General features: G+C 36.7%; 2 protein-coding genes across 6 annotated transcripts in view; both read right to left on the bottom strand.

The window, feature by feature from the left end:
• The window catches only part of NEK10 (NIMA related kinase 10), a 280,588-nt gene extending 278,169 nt beyond the window's left edge, over window positions 1-2,419 (bottom strand). The window contains exon 1 of the mRNA XM_030933079.1: window positions 2,231-2,419. The gene's annotated coding sequence lies outside the window, so the exon portion shown is untranslated. The remainder of the gene's footprint in view (window positions 1-2,230) is intronic.
• A 3,778-nt stretch (window positions 2,420-6,197) lies between these two features.
• The window catches only part of SLC4A7 (solute carrier family 4 member 7), a 109,982-nt gene continuing 97,430 nt past the window's right edge, over window positions 6,198-18,749 (bottom strand). For 4 of the 5 annotated variants that reach the window (XM_030933071.1, XM_010357330.2, XM_030933072.1 and 1 more), the window contains exons 23-25: window positions 16,557-16,654; window positions 12,744-12,851; window positions 6,200-10,339 (exon numbers count right to left, since the gene is read on the bottom strand). In XM_030933071.1, the coding sequence (XP_030788931.1) occupies window positions 10,258-10,339; window positions 12,744-12,851; window positions 16,557-16,654 (288 nt within the window). In that variant the 3' untranslated portion in view covers window positions 6,200-10,257. Of the gene's footprint in view, window positions 10,340-12,743; window positions 12,852-16,556; window positions 16,655-18,749 lie in introns of all 5 variants that reach the window. The other variant, XM_030933074.1, reaches the window with a different exon arrangement.

The following is an 18,749-nucleotide window of genomic DNA, read 5'->3' as shown; positions in this document are numbered from 1 at the left end:
TCCTGCTTCAGCCTCCCAAGTAGTGGGGATTATAGGCTTGCGCCACCATGCCCGGCTAATTTTGTATTTTTTGTAGAGACGGGGTTTCACCATGTTGGCCAGGCTGATCTTGAACTCCTAACCTCAGGTGATCCACCCACCTCGTCCTCCCAAAGTGCTGGAATTACAGGCATGAGCCACTGTGCCTGGCCCAGTGTGTTCATCTTTAAGTGTGAAAGCTTACTATATATAAAGCACTATGCCTTTGGTATGAATTATGTACATATAATCTTTAAAACAATCCTATGAGCTAGGTGCTATTATATGCCCATTGTGCAGATAAAGATTCTGACTAGAGGCTAATTTGTTATGTGTTACACGACTAAAATGCTAGAGCTAGGATTCAAACCTATGTATGTATGACTCCAAAGCTTAGCTCTTGCAAACCGTGCTGTACTGTCTCTCTCTTCACCATTTTAAGCTTATGTCATATAATAACAGCTACCGTGATAATGATTATGGCTTGAACCATAAACTGTGAATTGAAGTAGTTTCCAATTACTGATGGTCTTGAAATTAAAGTAAAATCTGTAAATTCAACATTTACCTTTTATAACCAAAAGCTTCATTGGCCATTTCTGACTTTTCTGGAAGAAATAAAGATACCATGGCACACAGTAACTTCTCATTTTAGAGATTCAACCAGTTAACAAGTATTTGTTGAACACCTGTTATGATGTCTTGTACTGGGCTAAATGCTGGATATACATAACAATAGTGACTGAGACAAAGATGGTCTCTGCCATCACAGACGCAGTCTAGAGAAAGAAACAGTAATCAAGCAACATACAGAAAATTATTGGGGAGTGAGAGCAGGAGTGTGGGGGTGCAAAAAGGAGAGTCCATTCCAGGCAGTGTGAGCGACAGGTGAGATAACTACACACAGGAGAGAATGTGACATATTCTGGGAACAATCAAGATGGAACTGCTGATAGAAGGCCTAACTAAAGATTGGATTAGGGTAATGGGGAATCATTGCAGGTCTTTAGGTAGGGAAGAGAAATGCCCTTATGTGCGCTGTAAAAAGATCAGTTTAGCCGGGCGCGATGGCTCACGCCTGTAATTCCAGCACTTTGGGAGGCTGAGGCGGGCGGATCACCTGAGATCAGGAGTTGGAGACCAGCCTGGCCAACATGGTGAAACCCCTTCTCTACTAAAAATACAAAAATTAGCCAGGCGAAGTGGCTTGCGCCTGTAATCCCAGCTACTCTGGAGGCTGAGGCTAAGAATTGGTTGAACCCGGAAGGCGGAGGTTACAGTGAGCTGAGATCGCTCCACTGCACTCCAGCCTGGCAATAGAGCAAGACTCCTTCTCAAAGAAAAAAAAAAATCAGTTTAACAATGGTGGGAAAAAAGTGAATTGGACAGATAGGGCCAGACTAGAATCAAAGAAGCCAGATGGATGTTGAATTTAACCAAGGGATGGTGGAAATTGAGACAGTAAGAACAGAGATGGTAATGTGGGAATTGATTCAACATCTATTAAGAAGGGATAGTCTTGATAATTGATAGAGATGCAGAGGAAGCAGCAGTAAGTGTCATGGATGTTGTCTAGAGTATAGTTTTTGAAACTGAATGGATAGTGGAATCCAAGAGCAGTAGCAGGCGTGGGGAAGATGGCGTTCAGGGTTGCACATGTGTGGCATTAACTTGGCAGCTGGATTTTGGCGTCTGACGCTTAGTGGAGCAGGCTAGGTTCCAGGTGGAGGCTTTCTAACCATCATCAGACACATGGTGCCTAAGGCGAGGAAGTGGAAGGGCTCACCGAAGTGGAGGAGAAAAGCAAAGGGGCAAAGTCAAAGCAGCATCCTGTAAGGAGAAGGCAGAAAAGCGACGCTCATAGAGATGAAGAATGAACCTCCAGAGGCGTTGGAGCAGATTGGAAGAGACACATTCAGGCTCCATTTAACCAGAATAATTCCGTTATCAAAATGGAAGCGCCAAGAAGCATCGTTGATGGCGCTTTGCCACCATCCATCCGTCCAACACAAACCCACCTGCTTCGAAAAGACCGCCTCACGTAGTGACTCACTTACCCACCACAGCCGCATTCTCTACCCCTGCCTCTTGTCTAGTGAAGCTGGCTCCCGAGGCTTCGGGGCCGCTCCACAGGGACCTGAGGACGTCTCCCCGGAGACCCTGACTCGAGCTGCGCGCCGGCACAGCCGAGCAGCGGCTCCCGCCTACTCACCGCGCCGGAGGGACGGTCCCTCCTTCAGGCCAATCTCCTTCTCATTGTCCCTGCTGCTGTCACCTGCTGCTGCAGACCAGGGGTCCCGTCCAGTCTTAGCCCGTCCCGTCCTCCCCCTAGCCTACTCGCGGTCCCCTCAAACTCGAGTACGCGGCGGCCAGCGGCACCGTTGGTTTTCCAATCAAATCCTCCTCCAGGCCACCAACCGGCGCTGGCCAGGCCAATGCCGACAATTCTTCCTCCGACTCCTGGGGCCCCTGAGCCAATCGGGAGCAGCCATGCTGCGCAGTGCAGAGCGCCATAGCGACGGATGACGCCTGCCAGTGAATCGCCGTAGCAACCAGAGACGCGCTAGGTCCACCACCAAGCTTGCAAGCAGAAGAGGAGGCAAGTGATGCCGAAGGCTGTGCTGCAGCCACTTCACTGGAACCTAGAGCTACCTGTGAACAGGTCTCCTAAACGTTGAAGATTTTTCTGGATTTAAGGTGTCTAACCTTTGTTGGGCAAGGGCAACTTCATCTTGGAGTGTTTACTTTCAAGAACCGCTATGGGCTAAAAATCATTTCTCTTTAAAAGCAAAGATTTAATCTGATAAGGAATCAATGCAGCATGCTAAATATCTTTCATATGGCGTGAAAACGTCTTCAGTTACTCAAGCCACAGGCAATGAGAATATGGTGCCATAGCACCACATTTTTCACAAAAATAAGAGTGACCTGGGATTCAAGAAACCTGTATGGTACAACTATTGCCAGTTCGTTTTGTGGCCTTGGGCAAGTCACTCCACCTTTTGTGAAAGTCTGAAGCGTCTTTAAAATTTCTGAACTGCAGTAGATAACGCTTTAAAAATATACCTGACACTCTGTAACTTTAAATACATGAAAAATGTCAATTTATTGAGTGTTCAATTTTGTGCTGGGCACGATTTCAAATTCTTTCCTTATTTCACTTATAAAACGGAGGCACAAGAAGTTTCCTAAGTAGTCCAGTATGGCAGAGCTAGGAAGTGATGGGAGTCACGGTAAAACCTACTTGAGTCTGGTCTTAATCACGATGATGCTCCTTTGACGATTTCTTTGAGTACTGGGCCCTATTCAACCTCATCTTAATATCACTAAACGCTCATGAGTGTGTCAACACTGGTGATTACATCTTCCCAAACTGGATTTTAAATGAATACAGTGAACCCTAACTTTTTCGGGTTTGGATAGTAAGTAGGCCCATTGGGTAACAATACTTAAGCTTCCGTAATTGAAAGCATTTTTTAAAATGCTTAATAAACAGACCAGTGCTATTTTGGGAATGTAGAAAGGCGAGATGAAAGCCAAACTCCAGTGAGTATAGCAGAACTAATTAAACTTCAGAGAACATAAAACCATCAAGATTTTTTTATATGTAAGTTCTAGGGTACATATGCACAACGTGCAGGTTACATATGTATACATGTGCCATGTTGGTGTGCTGCACCCATTAACTCGTCATTTACATTAGGTGTATCTCCTTATGCTATCCCTCCCCCCTCCTCCCACCCCACGACAGGCCCTGGTGTGTGATGTTCCCTTTCCTGTGTCCTAGTGTACTCATTGTTCGATTCCCACCTATGAGTGAGAACATGTGGTGTTTGATTTTTGTCCTTGCAATAGTTTGCTGAGAATGATGGTTTCCAGCTTCATCCATGTCCCTACAAAGGACATGAACTCATCCTTTTTTATGGTTGCATAGTATTCCATGGTATATATGTGCCACATTTTCTTAATCCAGTCTATCACTGATGGACATTAAAACCATCAAGATTAATGTTACCAATAAAACAAAACAAGGTGACAGGGGCAGGAAGACCGATGCTGAGTACAAAAAGTATTCTATACACACATTCTACATATTAAGCAGTCAGCCTGGCTTGGTGGCTCATGTCTGTAATCCCAGCACTTTGGGAGGCCGAGGCAGGAGGATCACTTGAGGTGAGGCGTTTGAGACCAGCCTGGTCATCATGGCCAAACCATCTCTGCTAACAGAAAAATCACGCGGGTATGGTGGCGCATGCTAGTGCCTATTACTCAGGAGGCTGAGGCATGAGAATTACTTGAACCCAGGAAGCGGAGGTGCAGTGAGCCAAGATCGCACCACTGCACTCCAGCCAGAGACAGAGCCAGGCTCTATCTCAAAAAATAAATATTAAGCAGTGAGACGTGACTCCACTGAACTTCTCATGTTCACCAGAATACCAATTGTGCTTCCCATCTTTCCACTACTCAGTGAAATTAAAGTCTTAATGTTTTAGCCATCCCAGAATATTCCCGAACTTCCCTGAAAGCTGCAGAGATTAAGAAGCAAGAATGACACTGCCTCTAAAAGACACATACACTATCATCTCAAATGTTAAGGGTCCCTCTGTAACATGATAAAAAATAAAATCCCACAAGAGATCTTGCCCCAAGCTTATAGCTTATATAGCAAGGCTCAAAACTAGGAAAACATCTTTTTCTAAGGCCTTTTCAAAAACGAAATGCATAACATAAATTACACAGTTCAAAAGTAAAACAGCATGTCTTAACTCCAGCATAAAAGCAACAAATCTGCATGTAAGTCGATATTCAGGATCAGCTCATCAAGAAGATAAAATCACTTTTCAAAATTTATAAAAAGACTTCAGCCCAATGGGATAAGAAAAGGCTATTTACACACACACCCACCACACACACACACACACACAATCTAAGTGGAGGAATGAGAATGATCTTGTAGACTGAAAGCAGAGGACTGAATACAATTTGAAGTAAAGGCAGAACTTAAATTGGGCTTTGAAAGAAAAGCAGAGAAGCAGAAAGGAAGGTCTACTAAACAACAGAAATGTTTTCATTAAAAGCATAGAGATAGGAATGTGTGGGTCCACCATGAAAAGAAATGATACTTAAGAGATCAGATATGCCTTTATTGGCCAGATCAAAGAGAGTTACTCTTTTCCTCTCTCCTCCTACAGAATCTCAAAGGTCTGTAGCTAGAAATTATAAATTGACAAAAAATAATTTCCCCTAAAATAAATGTAAACTAAATTTTCAAATGAAATTTCCAAAAACATAAGTGTCTATCCCCATCTTATTCCAAAGGGTATCAAACACATGGTGAGGTTATCAGAAGTTTTTCAGTGCAGAAAACACAAAAGGAAAGTGTTCCACACATGCCAAATGAGAAACAAACCAAGACCTGTAATTTTCTATTAAGGAAAATAATTCATAATAAAGTTATAGTCACTAAAAACAAAGAAAGAGGCCGCACAGTGGTTCATGCCTGTAATCCCAGCACTTTGGGAGGCCAAGGCGGGCAGATCATGAGGTCAGGAGATCAAGAGACCATCCTGGTTAACATAGTGAAACCCTGTCTCTACTAAAAAAATACAAAAAATTAGCCAGGTGTGGTGGCGGACGCCTGTAGTCCCAAGCTACTCGGGAGGCTGAGGGAGGAGAATGGCGTGAACCCGAGCCAGAGCTTGCAGTGAGCTGAGATTGGGCCACTGCACTCCAGCCTGGGCGACAGAGCCAGACCCCATCTCAAAAAAAAAAAAAAAAGAAAAAGAAAAAGAAAAGAAAAGAAAAGAAAAAGAAAGAAAAGAAAAGAAAAAGAAAGAAAAGAAAAGAAAAGAAAAGCCCTGGAGAGTTCGGTATTATCATGAAAATCATTACACATCACACAGCAAGATTTCTAAAATCAAGGGGGAATAAATGAATCAGCCTTTTCTTACAGAGCTTTAAAGTCAATTATTTCTTAACCAGCAAACGCTGTTGTGAAACAAACACTTTTATTTTTTTCACAACGTTTCCTGTTTTCTCTCCCCTACCTAAGCCTAGGAATATTAGGAGGCCAGAAACAGACATCACTCATTTACCTTCCTCTCCTATCCCATCTCAAGCTGAGACAGACATGTGGTTCTCCTAATAACCAGAATACAAAGTAAAGACAATAGCCAACAACTAATTAAGTAGATTTTTATTGCTCAATCAACTTCAGTAACATCTCCGAAAAAATAGTTTTCATCTAACAATTATGAAACAAATTTGAAAGGCAGGATCATTCACAATATAGACCTGGTAGAGGCTTATACTTCATATAAATGAAAAAATACCAGTTCTACAATTTAAATGTTTACTTTGGATTTTATTATAGAAGAAAATATCATTGTAATTATAAAAGCCATAAAAATTGGAACTGTACTGTGAAATTACATCAAGGTATCAAATTTTATATAAACGAACAATAAAATTCAATTTTTTATTTATTTAAACATAGTAAACATTGGAAGACAATCTACCCCATAGGGAAAAAAAAAAAAACCTTGAATAATAAAGCAACAAAAAAAAGCCACAACACAAAAACTAATCAGTGTGCAAAAATCTGATTTAAAAAAACAAACAAACAAAAAAAAAAACTGGGGTTTAACAATTACTCTAAGTCAAATGTTGAAGTCAATATGTGCTAATTAAATTTCATTTTTAAAATGATCTTTGGATGATTACATTTCCAACTATGTTTTCCTAAAATTGACACTTAATGTTACTTTTTGAAAAGTTAGAAACCAATTTATATTAAGATGGCCAAATTTTGCAATTTGAACACTATTTTAATAAACTTTGAACGTCCTTAAAGTCTTCAAATTTACTTTCTAAAATAAATAATTGTTGGAATAAACCAAAAGACATTTCACATATTTGCAGTGCATATGATAAAAATGATGCGATCTACCTAAATAAATTTAAAACATTAAGTTATTTCATATAAACATTTTTAATTACAATGTTATATCAATGGCTTACACAGTTGAAATCTGAGCACTTTAAAACAGGATTCACACGTTAAACTGCTGAGCACATTTATAGAACTGATGTACATCATATAATTCTTTAAACAGCAAACTCTGGTGTTATACCTCAGTTTCAGAAAGCATTTTTCTTTCAACAGAATTTTGAACCTGCCTTTGTGAAAGAAAAAAATTAGAAAGCTATTATACCCACACAGAAAATTTAAGTATGTGGAAGAAATAAACTTTTTTGGATGAAGAAAACAAGTTAATTTTGAGTGGTAAACAAATCTGGTTTACAAATACATGCATTAGCACATAAAATATTTTGTCCCAGACATCTTTACAGAAGACTTGGCAATATGAACAATGGTATGCCACAGCTTTGTAAAACAACGTTTTACAGATATAAGATCAGAATCATTCACATTCACACAAACACACACACACTTTAGAAAGACTGTGTGCTTCGCTTCAGCATATTTAATATCATTAAAGAATATATAGAATCATCCTTTTATCATAAGGAATTTACGTCATTGTTTTCTCAAAAGCTGCTATTTTAGATTGAAACAGCATTCAGAAAAAAGTACATTTCAGATGGTCAGCATCAGGATTTACTACAGACTTCGTAAACAGGTATCTATAAATAAATAAAACTAGGGTGGAGAAAAGAATATCCTGAGGTGGCTCTGTGGCCAGGGTATTCAGTAGCACTAAGCTCCATTCTGGAAATCAAGGCATCTAAAGAAAAGTGCAGGGCTGAATTTATTTTGTAAATGGAATATGTACAGGTTTCATTATTTTGCACCTTGAGGTAAATCAGTACATAGCAACTACTACTGCTTATATACACTTATTTAAGGCAACTTTATTTAAAAATCAATATATGTAGTAAATTATATCTGTCACTGTCTCAATGAATGCTATCTATGATTATTTTTCAAAAACAGTGGAAGAAATATAATCACTTAAAACGAGCAGTTAATTACTTAAACATGAGTTACCTTTGCTCTTAAACGGAGTAGTCAGATCATTTTGTCAGTCAAGTAGTCAAAAGAAAGCAGAAACCAGTAAAATTAGAAGCATTGTGAAAACATTTTGAGTGCAAAGTATTTTGCAAGTGACGGTTTTTCTGGCACTGGATACTTACTACACATAATTAAATAAAATCACAGAAACACTATGATCCCAGGTAGTTTTCAGTTTTAAAATTTCTTCCTGTAAAGTAAGTACAGTTGTTACCCCCGATGTCCAGACACAAGGAAATGATGTGAGGAAATCCTCTTGTTCAGGTACATCAGGGGAGTTTTAAAAATAGCAGCAAATACTGGGGTCTTTGGAAATAATTATGCTGCTACAAACGAAAAGGAATCATTACAATGGAAGCTCATAAACAATAATAAGCACCGTGGGTAATACTCTATCAATTGCCAATAGAGTCTAACTCTTTTTAGGCAGTACCAAATGATGACAGCTATATATTTTCTAAAGAAAAGCAGCTACATTTCCAACCTTTCATCCAAGGCAGAAGTTGAATCCATCATTTTAACTAGACTCTTACAATATGGTCTTAGAGGAGGACATTACCTTAGTTAATAAATAGTTTATAATGAATTTAAAACACCAGACTTGCTAAAATTTCAGCTTTTGGCATTCCTCATGATCCTTTATTAGATTAATTATGTATACTTTTATAATTTAATTATATGGTTAAAGGGAGCACTGGAATTTCATTAAAATTTTCATCCTAATAGTCATGTCACCATTTTTGATATTTCTGTGGCTTCTCAATACTCATTTGATTTTTGTAAATTATTCTCTTGTCAAATCAGTTTCACAACCCCATTCATCCAGTCCTACAGGCTTAACAACATTTATTTCACGTGGAACTAAAAGTATATAAAAGATGACTAACAAGATTTGTTAGACTTTAAAAAGCTCAGAAAAGCAAAAACTAACAAATACACAAAATAAAAATGCCATTAATCTGAGCTACATATAAAATGTCTGATTTCCTTTTAAAATATAAATATGGCAGTGCTTTATATCAAAGATGTAAAATCTATCAATTGCTTTAAGATAATAAACATAAATGCAAGTAAGCACCAACTATTTACATTAACAATTTACTCTATTTGTTACTTTTCCAAATGTTTATATAATATTTAAGCATCATATCAAAATAAATATTTTAAAATAAAATCACAGGTAACAAGCTATTAAATGTAATCTACAAAAGAACAACATAAAGAGAAAATGAAAGGTAATTCTTAATAAAGTAATACTGATCACAGACTCATCTGAGAGAATTCTGACTCCTGATTATTTATGCCTACTACTTATAAGAGAATAGTCAATAACTTGAACCTGATGGAAACTAAACCATTTTAAGAAAAAGAGAGACAAGGCAGAGACAAGGCAGAGTGGGAATTATAGGATTTAAAAGAGTATAAGGATTCAGAAAAAAAAAATTCTACAAAGGCATCAAAATCTAACTATTGCAAACTGGCATTGTATAACTTTTTAAATTCATGAAGTTATAAATGGTATGGGTGCTTAATTATCAAATCACCTGCAATTTTACTTGTCTGTCACAATGGATACCTAGATATGAAGGATTTGAGATTTAAAAAAAATTTAAACATAAAAGTTAAAAACTATCATTATTAAAGTTTCCATTGTTCTACATTCATCTCTATGGCTAAGAAAACGCCAGTTAGTGAAACATGATGGACATCTACAGAAATGAAACACAGACAGAGAAGCCCTGAAATGTTTCCACTTTTCCCATAGCACTGGTATAGACTCCCTATTCTTCCACACAGCACTAACAACAGTGAAATCATATGTGAAAATTTCGAGAAACACATAAAAATTATAAACATAAACAAAGTATCACTTAAGGTTTTTATGAATTGCCATTGATGAACAAAGAGATTTAAGAAAAGCAGACTGAAAGCATTTCTCCACATCCTTCTATTGCAAAACAGAAATTTTTTTTTCTAACAGAATAAATATTTGAATAGTTAAGAACCATGTACCTCACTTCAAAGAGAGCATTTCATTATACACATAGTCTCCACAGTGCTCATTACAAACTCCAGACACTACTTTTAAAAACTCAGTAGTCACACACAAACAGCATGACATACAATATTCTTATATATAGTGACGGGATACGCACACATTACATATGTATATATCTATATGTATAATGCCTCTTGGATCAGTTCTATAATGAAGTTTCAGCATCCACATATTTCTTTCTTGGTTCATCTTCAAAACTTATTTTCACACTCACAGGTTTATCAGGACTATTTAAAACAAAGAATGAAAATAAATAATTTTTAAACATAAATATTCAATCCTAAACATGGCTAAGAATGAGTATATTAAACCTTCTGAGATTAGTATTAACACTACAAACTTATGACTTGCTAATATAATTTTACCTTATTCTAAATCAATAAAGTGGAAAGGCTAATATTAAAAATTCTGTTTTTAAAAATTACAAATATTAAAAATTCTGTTTGCAATTTAAATTCATGTTCTTCTTACAACTAAAGAGGGGGTCCTTAAAATAGGGCAGTATATGGTCAGAATCTGTTGGATTACTTTTATTTCATATATGAACAGTTATAGCATGAGACTTTTATTTTACTGAAAAATCTATTCATATATGAATCTTTGTTAATAGACAGGTATCAAATAATTTCCAAGGTTATAAATTTATAAAACTTCTCACTCCAAATCTGATTCATAAATACAAAACCAATATATCTATTATATATTCTATATACATATTGGTTTATATTTATGAATTTTATTTATGAATATGTATTCTATATATGTAGAACAAATATTTGAAATATATATATATGTTTTTTTGAGAGACAGAGTTTTGCTCTTGTTGCCCAGGATGGAATGCAATGGCACAATCACAGCTCACTGCAACCTCCGCCCCCCAGGTTCAAGTGATTCTCCTGCCTCAGCCTCCCAAGTAGCTGGGATTACAGGCATGTGCCACCATGCCCAGCTAATTTTTGTAGTTTTAGTAGAGACAGGGTTTCTCCATGTTGGTCAGGCTGGTCTCGAACTCCTGACCTCAAATCATCCGCCCACCTTGGCCTCCCAACGTGTTGGGATTACAGGCCTAAGCCACGGCACCTGGCCGACCTACTCTATATTTTCAAGTTAGTATCACACAGTGACTCCATGTATATGGATTTAATTGATTAATTGTAACATATGAATATATGGGTTCTGGAAAAGGTTTTCAGAAAGTGTAAAAACACACTATGGTTTGCTGTCTTCTCCAGACAAACTGAAGAAAAGACCCCCATCCCCAAGCATTTTCCTGTTAAACAACATAGCCAAGACATTCTGTTTCTTCCTATGTGATTTTGAAGTGCAAGGCAACCCAAACAAAAGGTAAAAGCATAAAAGGTATTAGTTATTATTGTAAGGCCTTTATTTTTTATGATAATTATACTAACAGGGCCAGGGGTGCTGACTCTGTGTGAACAATTACTAATAGTAAAAAGAATATTTAGAAAAATTCTGGCTGTACTGAATGATCCAAAATTACAAAGAGTTTAACTTTAAAACTTTTTAAGTTAAAGACAGAAGAAAGGAAACAGCCAGCTGAGAAATCAGAACTCAGATGACAGAAGTGAAAAACATATGATAGAGAGTAAGTAGGAAAAAGGTTCTAAAAGAGGGTAGTGAAACAGTGACAAAAAGCTAATCACTTATTGTCAGAAGACAGAGCTAAGACAGCAAGTGAACCAAAACAGCTACGTGACTGAATGCCTAGAAAAGTTTTCATCTGATGCCCAAGCAGAATATACAGACACCCAACATAGCATCTTGCACAAATTGTACATAAAAAGAAGTATTTGCTGAGTATGAATGACTGAGTACCCTACAAGACAGTAACTCATTTCTCCAGAGGCTTAAGGGATTAAAGTACTGATGATCACCAAACAGAATCCCTGAGGGCTTAGTTCTTGAAGTGAGAACAAAAGAAAGAAAACAGGTTATATAACAAGAAATGTAAGAAAGAGGTTACATAATACTTTCAACACATGGTCCACTGTAAAACTGAATGGTCTTTACGTCAATGGATTCGATTTCTTCCAAATATCTCCAAGCAACATGTTTACCTCACCAGAACAAATGGCATACTAGACCAAAACACAAGAAGGGAAACAACTTGTATTTCTCTTTTCTTTGATCATCAGAAAGTATGATTGAAATAGTATTCAATTATAGTAGTTAATCCCTAATAGTTATCTTTATATGGTTTCTGCTCGTTTTTATGTTCACTCCATACTGCTATATGAAATTTATTTTTATTATAAAATAGCTCGAATTATTATATTACTATTTTTGAGACAGAGTTTCACTCTTGTCCTCCAGGTTGGAGTGCAATGGCACGATCTCGGATCACTGCAAGTGACCTCAGATGATCCTGACCTCAGACGGTCTGCCCACTTCAGTCTCCCAAAGTGCTGGGATTACAGGTGTGAGCCACTGCACCTGACTCAAATTCTTTTTTAAAATAGGTAACTATATAAAAGACAAAAACATAATCATTATTTATACCTTATTCCAAGTATACATTAAAATGATGGATGAAAGGAAGAAAGGAATGAAGCTATCATAAGTAAATGAAAATTGGCTACAGTTAGAAAACACATAAATATTTATAACTACCTCATATTAGATCTGGTTACTTTGGCATTCTCAGTATTCATGGAAAGTGCCTTCCACTGTGCAGTTTTGGCCATTTCATCTGATATGTTAACAACTGAGGGATCAACACTGAAGAACAAACACACTTTTTGGTTAGTATTCAGTACTTGCAAAAGCATTAATATTGTCATTCTTATTACCTGCTTTCATCAGCTAAATTGAGAAAACCTTTGCCATGCACTTAAAGGTCTAGCAGGATATCAGAATTTGAGTTCTGTTACAAAGTCCTTATGAAGAATTACATCTTTCTTTCTAATCAAAACTAGGAGTAAGATTAACTAAGTTAGCAAGATTTATTTATGGAACTTCGCTTCAGAATCCAATTTGGGGTTTCAGTAGTACTTCGGCACCACTCTAGCAATGATGCCCTCTGATCATCTTGGCTGAAAATATGCTACTGAAATAACATAAGACTATGTTAATACGCTTATGCATACAAAAAATAATACAATCTCAAGTCAACTAGAAAACATTTATAATTGGCACACATTTAATCTTATCAAATAAATACCCAAAGTATATAAGGAAAACTTAAGATTATGATTTTTAAAATCTTATTTTTCATAGCTTTTACAAATCATTATAAAGAATGCTTGGAAAGATAACACTCTGAAATTGAAAACAAAGTTCTGAAAATATGTCACATATTTAGTGTGATAAAGGTGGTATTTATCATGGTGGCTCAAGCCTATAATCCCAGCACTTTGGGAGGCCAAGGCAGGCGGATCACGAGGTCAGGAGTTCGAGACCAGCCTGGCCAACGTGGTGAAACTCCATCTTTACTAAAAATACAAATATTAGCCGGGTATGGTGGCACTCGCCTGTAATCCCAGCTACTTGGGAGGCTGAGGCAGGAGAAGCTCTTGAACCTGGGAGGCAGAGGTTGCAGTGATTCGAGATCGCACCACTGCACTCCAACCTGGGTGACAGAGCAAGACTCATCTCAAGAATTAAAAAAAAGGAAAAAAAAGAGTACTATCCATTTATTACAGTAAGAGACAAATGTTTCTGTTTCTATATTTCTATGAAAATTACTTCAAGACCTCAAATCCAATAATATCCATAAATAATTAATTTGGGGCTCAAGGTTGTCCATCACAAGTAATAGGAAAGTATCAAAGTTAATACAAATACATTTGCAAGTCCTTTTTCTTTGATTAAAAAAATACATTCAGACAAACAAGCCACAAATACAAATGTCAAATTAGGTAATGTTAAATTAACAATGTGATGGCAACTAGTTTACAAATGACTAAACAGCGGTCATTTAGAAAGTGCTAGCTCTGTTCATACTTAAAATCAGAATGTTGTTTACAAATTTAAGATTGAAGAGAAGTGTGAGGTGGTCACTGAAAAGTCTCTATAAACGGCTTCTTTACCTTCACCACGTCAGATTTTTAAAAGTACACAAAGTCTGAATACCAAAGTTTATAATAGCATAGCCATCCAACTTGAAACTCTGCCTACCCCGAGTAAACGTTTATTCACTTGGTTGCCAACTTCATATAAGTGAAGAAAGGAATTCCTGATAAACTTTCTACCTTCTAAATATCCTCCACTATGAAGAAAGTATATGTTTTCTTCCCTCAAAATGAAATTAGATGGGAAAAACTTTGCCTGCATTATATAAATTATTTTCATCTTTTATAAGGGCTTTACAGTTTCCAAATACTTTCATATACCATCTCATTTGATCTTCCATGCAAGTAATCCAAAGCTATTTAAGATATAAAATTCTGGCAAATAAGCACATTAGCCATTTCCTGGCATTCCTGATGTTAAAAATTTTAAACATAGCCATATTAATCATGGCTCATGTCACCACTTAAAAGACAAAAGGAAAACTACAGATATCTTTTTTCTTTATCAGACTATAGACTCCACTTAAATTTGTCAAGGTTCATATATAATTACACTGAAAAAGTGATAAAGCAGGGTATAGAAATTAAGCGCAAATACTCTCAGCAAATTGGTGATAATTACTAACAACCATCATGGTAGTTCCTATACTCTTTTTAGAAGTACATCAATGAACATATTAAATCATTTAACAAATATTTCTAGAACCCATCAAAGCAGATCACTGTAGCTGGATATATTAAATATCCATATTAAATGCCTCTATGCTTGGCATTTAAAGTATACAAAAATTTCAAGAGAAATATTAATACAGAATAATAACAATAGTGAAAATTAATAGCAAAATGTATAGAGGAAAATTAGTTGAATTCATTCATCACAACTAATCAACATGTACAAGTCAAATGTTACTCCTGTAAAAGCTATAAATAGCTAAAAAATAAAAAAAGAAATGGAAGGAAGTTAAATAAATACCAATAAAACATTTTCTATCAACTGAGATCAGGGAAGAAACCTGTATATTTTCTAAGACTGATTTCGCTGGCTAATCAGAAATGGAATAGATGTGTAGAAATAGGAGGGCCAGGAGCTGTGGTTCACGCCTGTAATCCCAGCATTTGGGAGGCCAAGGCGGGCGGATCACCTGAGGTCAGGAGTTCGAGACCATCGTGGCCAACATGGTGAAACCCCGTCTCTACTATAATTACAAAAATTAGCCGGGCGTGGTGGCAGGCGCCTGTAATCCCAACTACTCAAGAGAACCCAGGAGGCGGAAGTTGCAGTGAGCCGATATCACATCATTCCACTCCAGCCTGGGGAACAAGAACGAGACTTCGTCTCAAAAAAAAAAAAAAAAAAAAAATAGAAATCAGGTGTGCACACAAATATAGGCTGTTATTAATATTATTTTGAGACTAAGTCTTGCTCTGCTGCCTAGGTTGGAGTGCACTGGCATGATCTTGGCTCACTGCAATCTCTGCCTCATGGGTTCAAGCAATTCTCCTGCCTCACCCTCCTGAGTAGCTGGGATTACAGGCACCACCACACCCAGCTAATTTTTGTATTTTTAGTAGAGACGGGATCTCCCCATGTTGGCCAGGCTGGTCTTGAACTCCTGACCTCAGGTGATCCACCTGCCTCAGCCTCCCAAAGTGCTGGGATTACAAGCATAGGCCACCGCACCCGGCCTCTAAGACTGACTTCTCTAGCTAATCAGAAATGGAATAGATGTGTAGAAATAGAAATCAGGTGTGTACATGAATATAGGTTAATCTTTTAATACTACAGAAGTCTGCATTTCCCAACCTCTTTATCTTTAGTTCTTAAATTTAAATATAAATCACCAAAATCACACACAATGAATTATACATATTTATTAATTCTTGCATCATATGAACCCTCACTGCCAATAATCAAATCACATCTTTGAAAAGTAAGGGACTTCCAGGGCCTCTAAACATAGTTATGTATTGGAAGGCTATAAGAAAATGAATTACTGGTATCTGAATGGATACTGACAAAGATTACTGAAAACTTTTATTTTCCAGCACCCACTGACCCCAGCCCTAATGAAGGGCACAAAGGAAAAAGCTACACTACTGGGAAAATGGAAATATTCTCAGACTCATGTACTGATTTTAAACTTCACTAAGATAGATAGAGTGATAGAAGACAAGTCAATTTTATTGGCTTGGCATGGAAGTTAGTTTAAGGCTCTGGTCCAAGTCCAGCTTGGGTGGGAAAGGAGCAAGGGACTTCCTTTTCAAACTGTGTGACACCCTCCTTTAGTTGATAGACCATATGCAGATTTTATCATCTTTTATAAAATAGAAATCATTTTAAAGAAGCACTGTATGGCTTATTAATACACTTGACATGCATATAAAAGTTTTAGAGCATAAAGTTATAACTCACCTGTATTTTAGGGCCTTAACTGGAATTTGCAAGAGACTTCCCCCTTCAAATGGAAGGTGCACAGTATCATCATCGTCTTGAAGCATCCGTTCAGCTTCCTTTAGAACACATGTGTGAAGAGGTTACTTTTCCCAGAAAATTTTCCAAGAGAATCGGTTAATATACAATGTTTTAAAGACTTAGAAACCCAAACTGACATTATTTAAATATAATATATCTGCCATTACTGAAAAATTAATTTTATAATCATGAAGACATACTTTTAACAGAAAATAAAAACAACCACTTGTATAACATGACTAATTTAACACTGATATAACTTTCATTTCTTTATGTAAATCACTATCACTTATACTATCTAACTACAATTTAATTACATAAATGTGATTATCAATTATTATGTAGTTTTATAATGAGAGATAACATTCTGTGAAACCTTATCACAATACAATACGAGCGGAATGTCATTTGGATAAGGCAGGGTTTCTCAACCTCAGGAATACTGACATTTAGGATATAATATTTATCTTTTGTAGAAGTCCTATGTATATAGAGTATTTCACAGCACCCCTGAATTCTACCTATCAGATGCCAGTAGCAGCCCCTCCAGTTATGACAATCAAAAATATCTCAGAAATTGAAATACTCTCAGCAATGTCTCAAATACTCTCAGATCAATTTGCTGAGAGTATTTGTTGTTTAATTCCCTCCAGCCCAACCCAGTAATAATTACTAATAACCATGATGGCATTTCCTATACTCTTTTTAAAAGTACATCAATGAAAGTACTATCTTAAATCATTCAGCAAATATTTATAGACTCCAGCAAAGCAGACCACTAAGGCTGGTTAAGATCAAGGCTCAAGCTCAAGTTGAGACCAACTTGGACAGTGGACACAGAAGAAAATTATGATGTTAATAATGGGGGTGATGGATAGGACAGTAGAGGGAGACACTGAGAGAACATTCGTATTTCTTTTCCTTACTAATAGAAATTTAACTATTTTGAGGTGCCAATGTGCCCAGATCTTAAAAACAAACAAAAACAAAAATACCTCTAAACTAAATCTCCCAGCATTCCTTGCAACTTAGTAGGATCATGAGGTACAAGCAGAACTTACTGGAAAGAACATTCTGGAAAGACTCCTTAAACTTGACAATATGGTAAAGCTATTTTGCCTTCTATCCCTTCCTTTTTCCTGCTGTCTCTAATGCTAACATGACAGCTGGAGTCTGACAGCTATTTTAACTCAGGAAGTGAAGGAGAGGATGGAAACTATATGCTGAGGTCAGGAGAAAAGTAACAAGGAGCCCCTGATAACTTTGTGGGGCTTAACACTACATCACTTGCTTTCAAGAATTCTTTTACTTGAAACGCAAGAATAACCTTGTGTTTAAAGGCCACTTTTACTTGTTTTTTGTTATATATGACTGAACCTTATTCTAATTAATACAGAAAGTAATAAATAGGCAATTTGGCCCATATATTTTATAGGTAAATTACATCCTATTTCAAAAATCAATCACCAAAAACTCATACAGGCCAGGTACCGTGGCTCACATCTATAATCCCGGCACTTTGGGGGACCAAGGCAGGCAGATCACCAGAGATCAGGAGTTCAAGACCAGCCTGGCCAACATGGTGGAATCCTGTCTCTACTAAAAATACAAAAATTAGCCCAGTTTGGTGGCGGGTGCCTGTAATCCCAGCTACCTTGGACCCCGGAGGTTGAGGTGGTTGCAGTGAGCCGAGATCATGCCACTGCACTCCAGCCTGGGCTACAGAGCAAGACTCCATCTCAGAAGAAAGAAACAAAACACCCTCATACATATTTACATATATAACTCTGAAGAAAACCAAAATCTTAATTTTAAAAATCTGGTGTCTTAATTCAAATTAATATTGTAATTAGTATCTAAGTAAAGAATTTCAATTTTTGTTGAAGAATAAACATAAAACCAATAAAATTTTAATCTCTATTTAAACAGGACCATAACATTTAAAAATATGTATCTTTCTTATCTTTGATTTCCAAACAATATTCTGAATGGGAAAATGGAGCAAGGAAATACAATCAAAAAACCATCAATGATATATACTCAAGTCTCTACTTTTCCTTCTTATTAACTTATAGTATTGAGTTGGTTATTAAAAATCAAATTCCAATTCATAATAAAGTATGTTTAAATCTC

This window comes from Rhinopithecus roxellana, chromosome 1, assembly GCF_007565055.1.
Source record: "Rhinopithecus roxellana isolate Shanxi Qingling chromosome 1, ASM756505v1, whole genome shotgun sequence".
Lineage (NCBI taxonomy): Eukaryota > Metazoa > Chordata > Mammalia > Primates > Cercopithecidae > Rhinopithecus > Rhinopithecus roxellana.
Note: the sequence above shows the minus strand (reverse complement) of the source record. Positions and strands in the feature narration are given on the sequence as shown.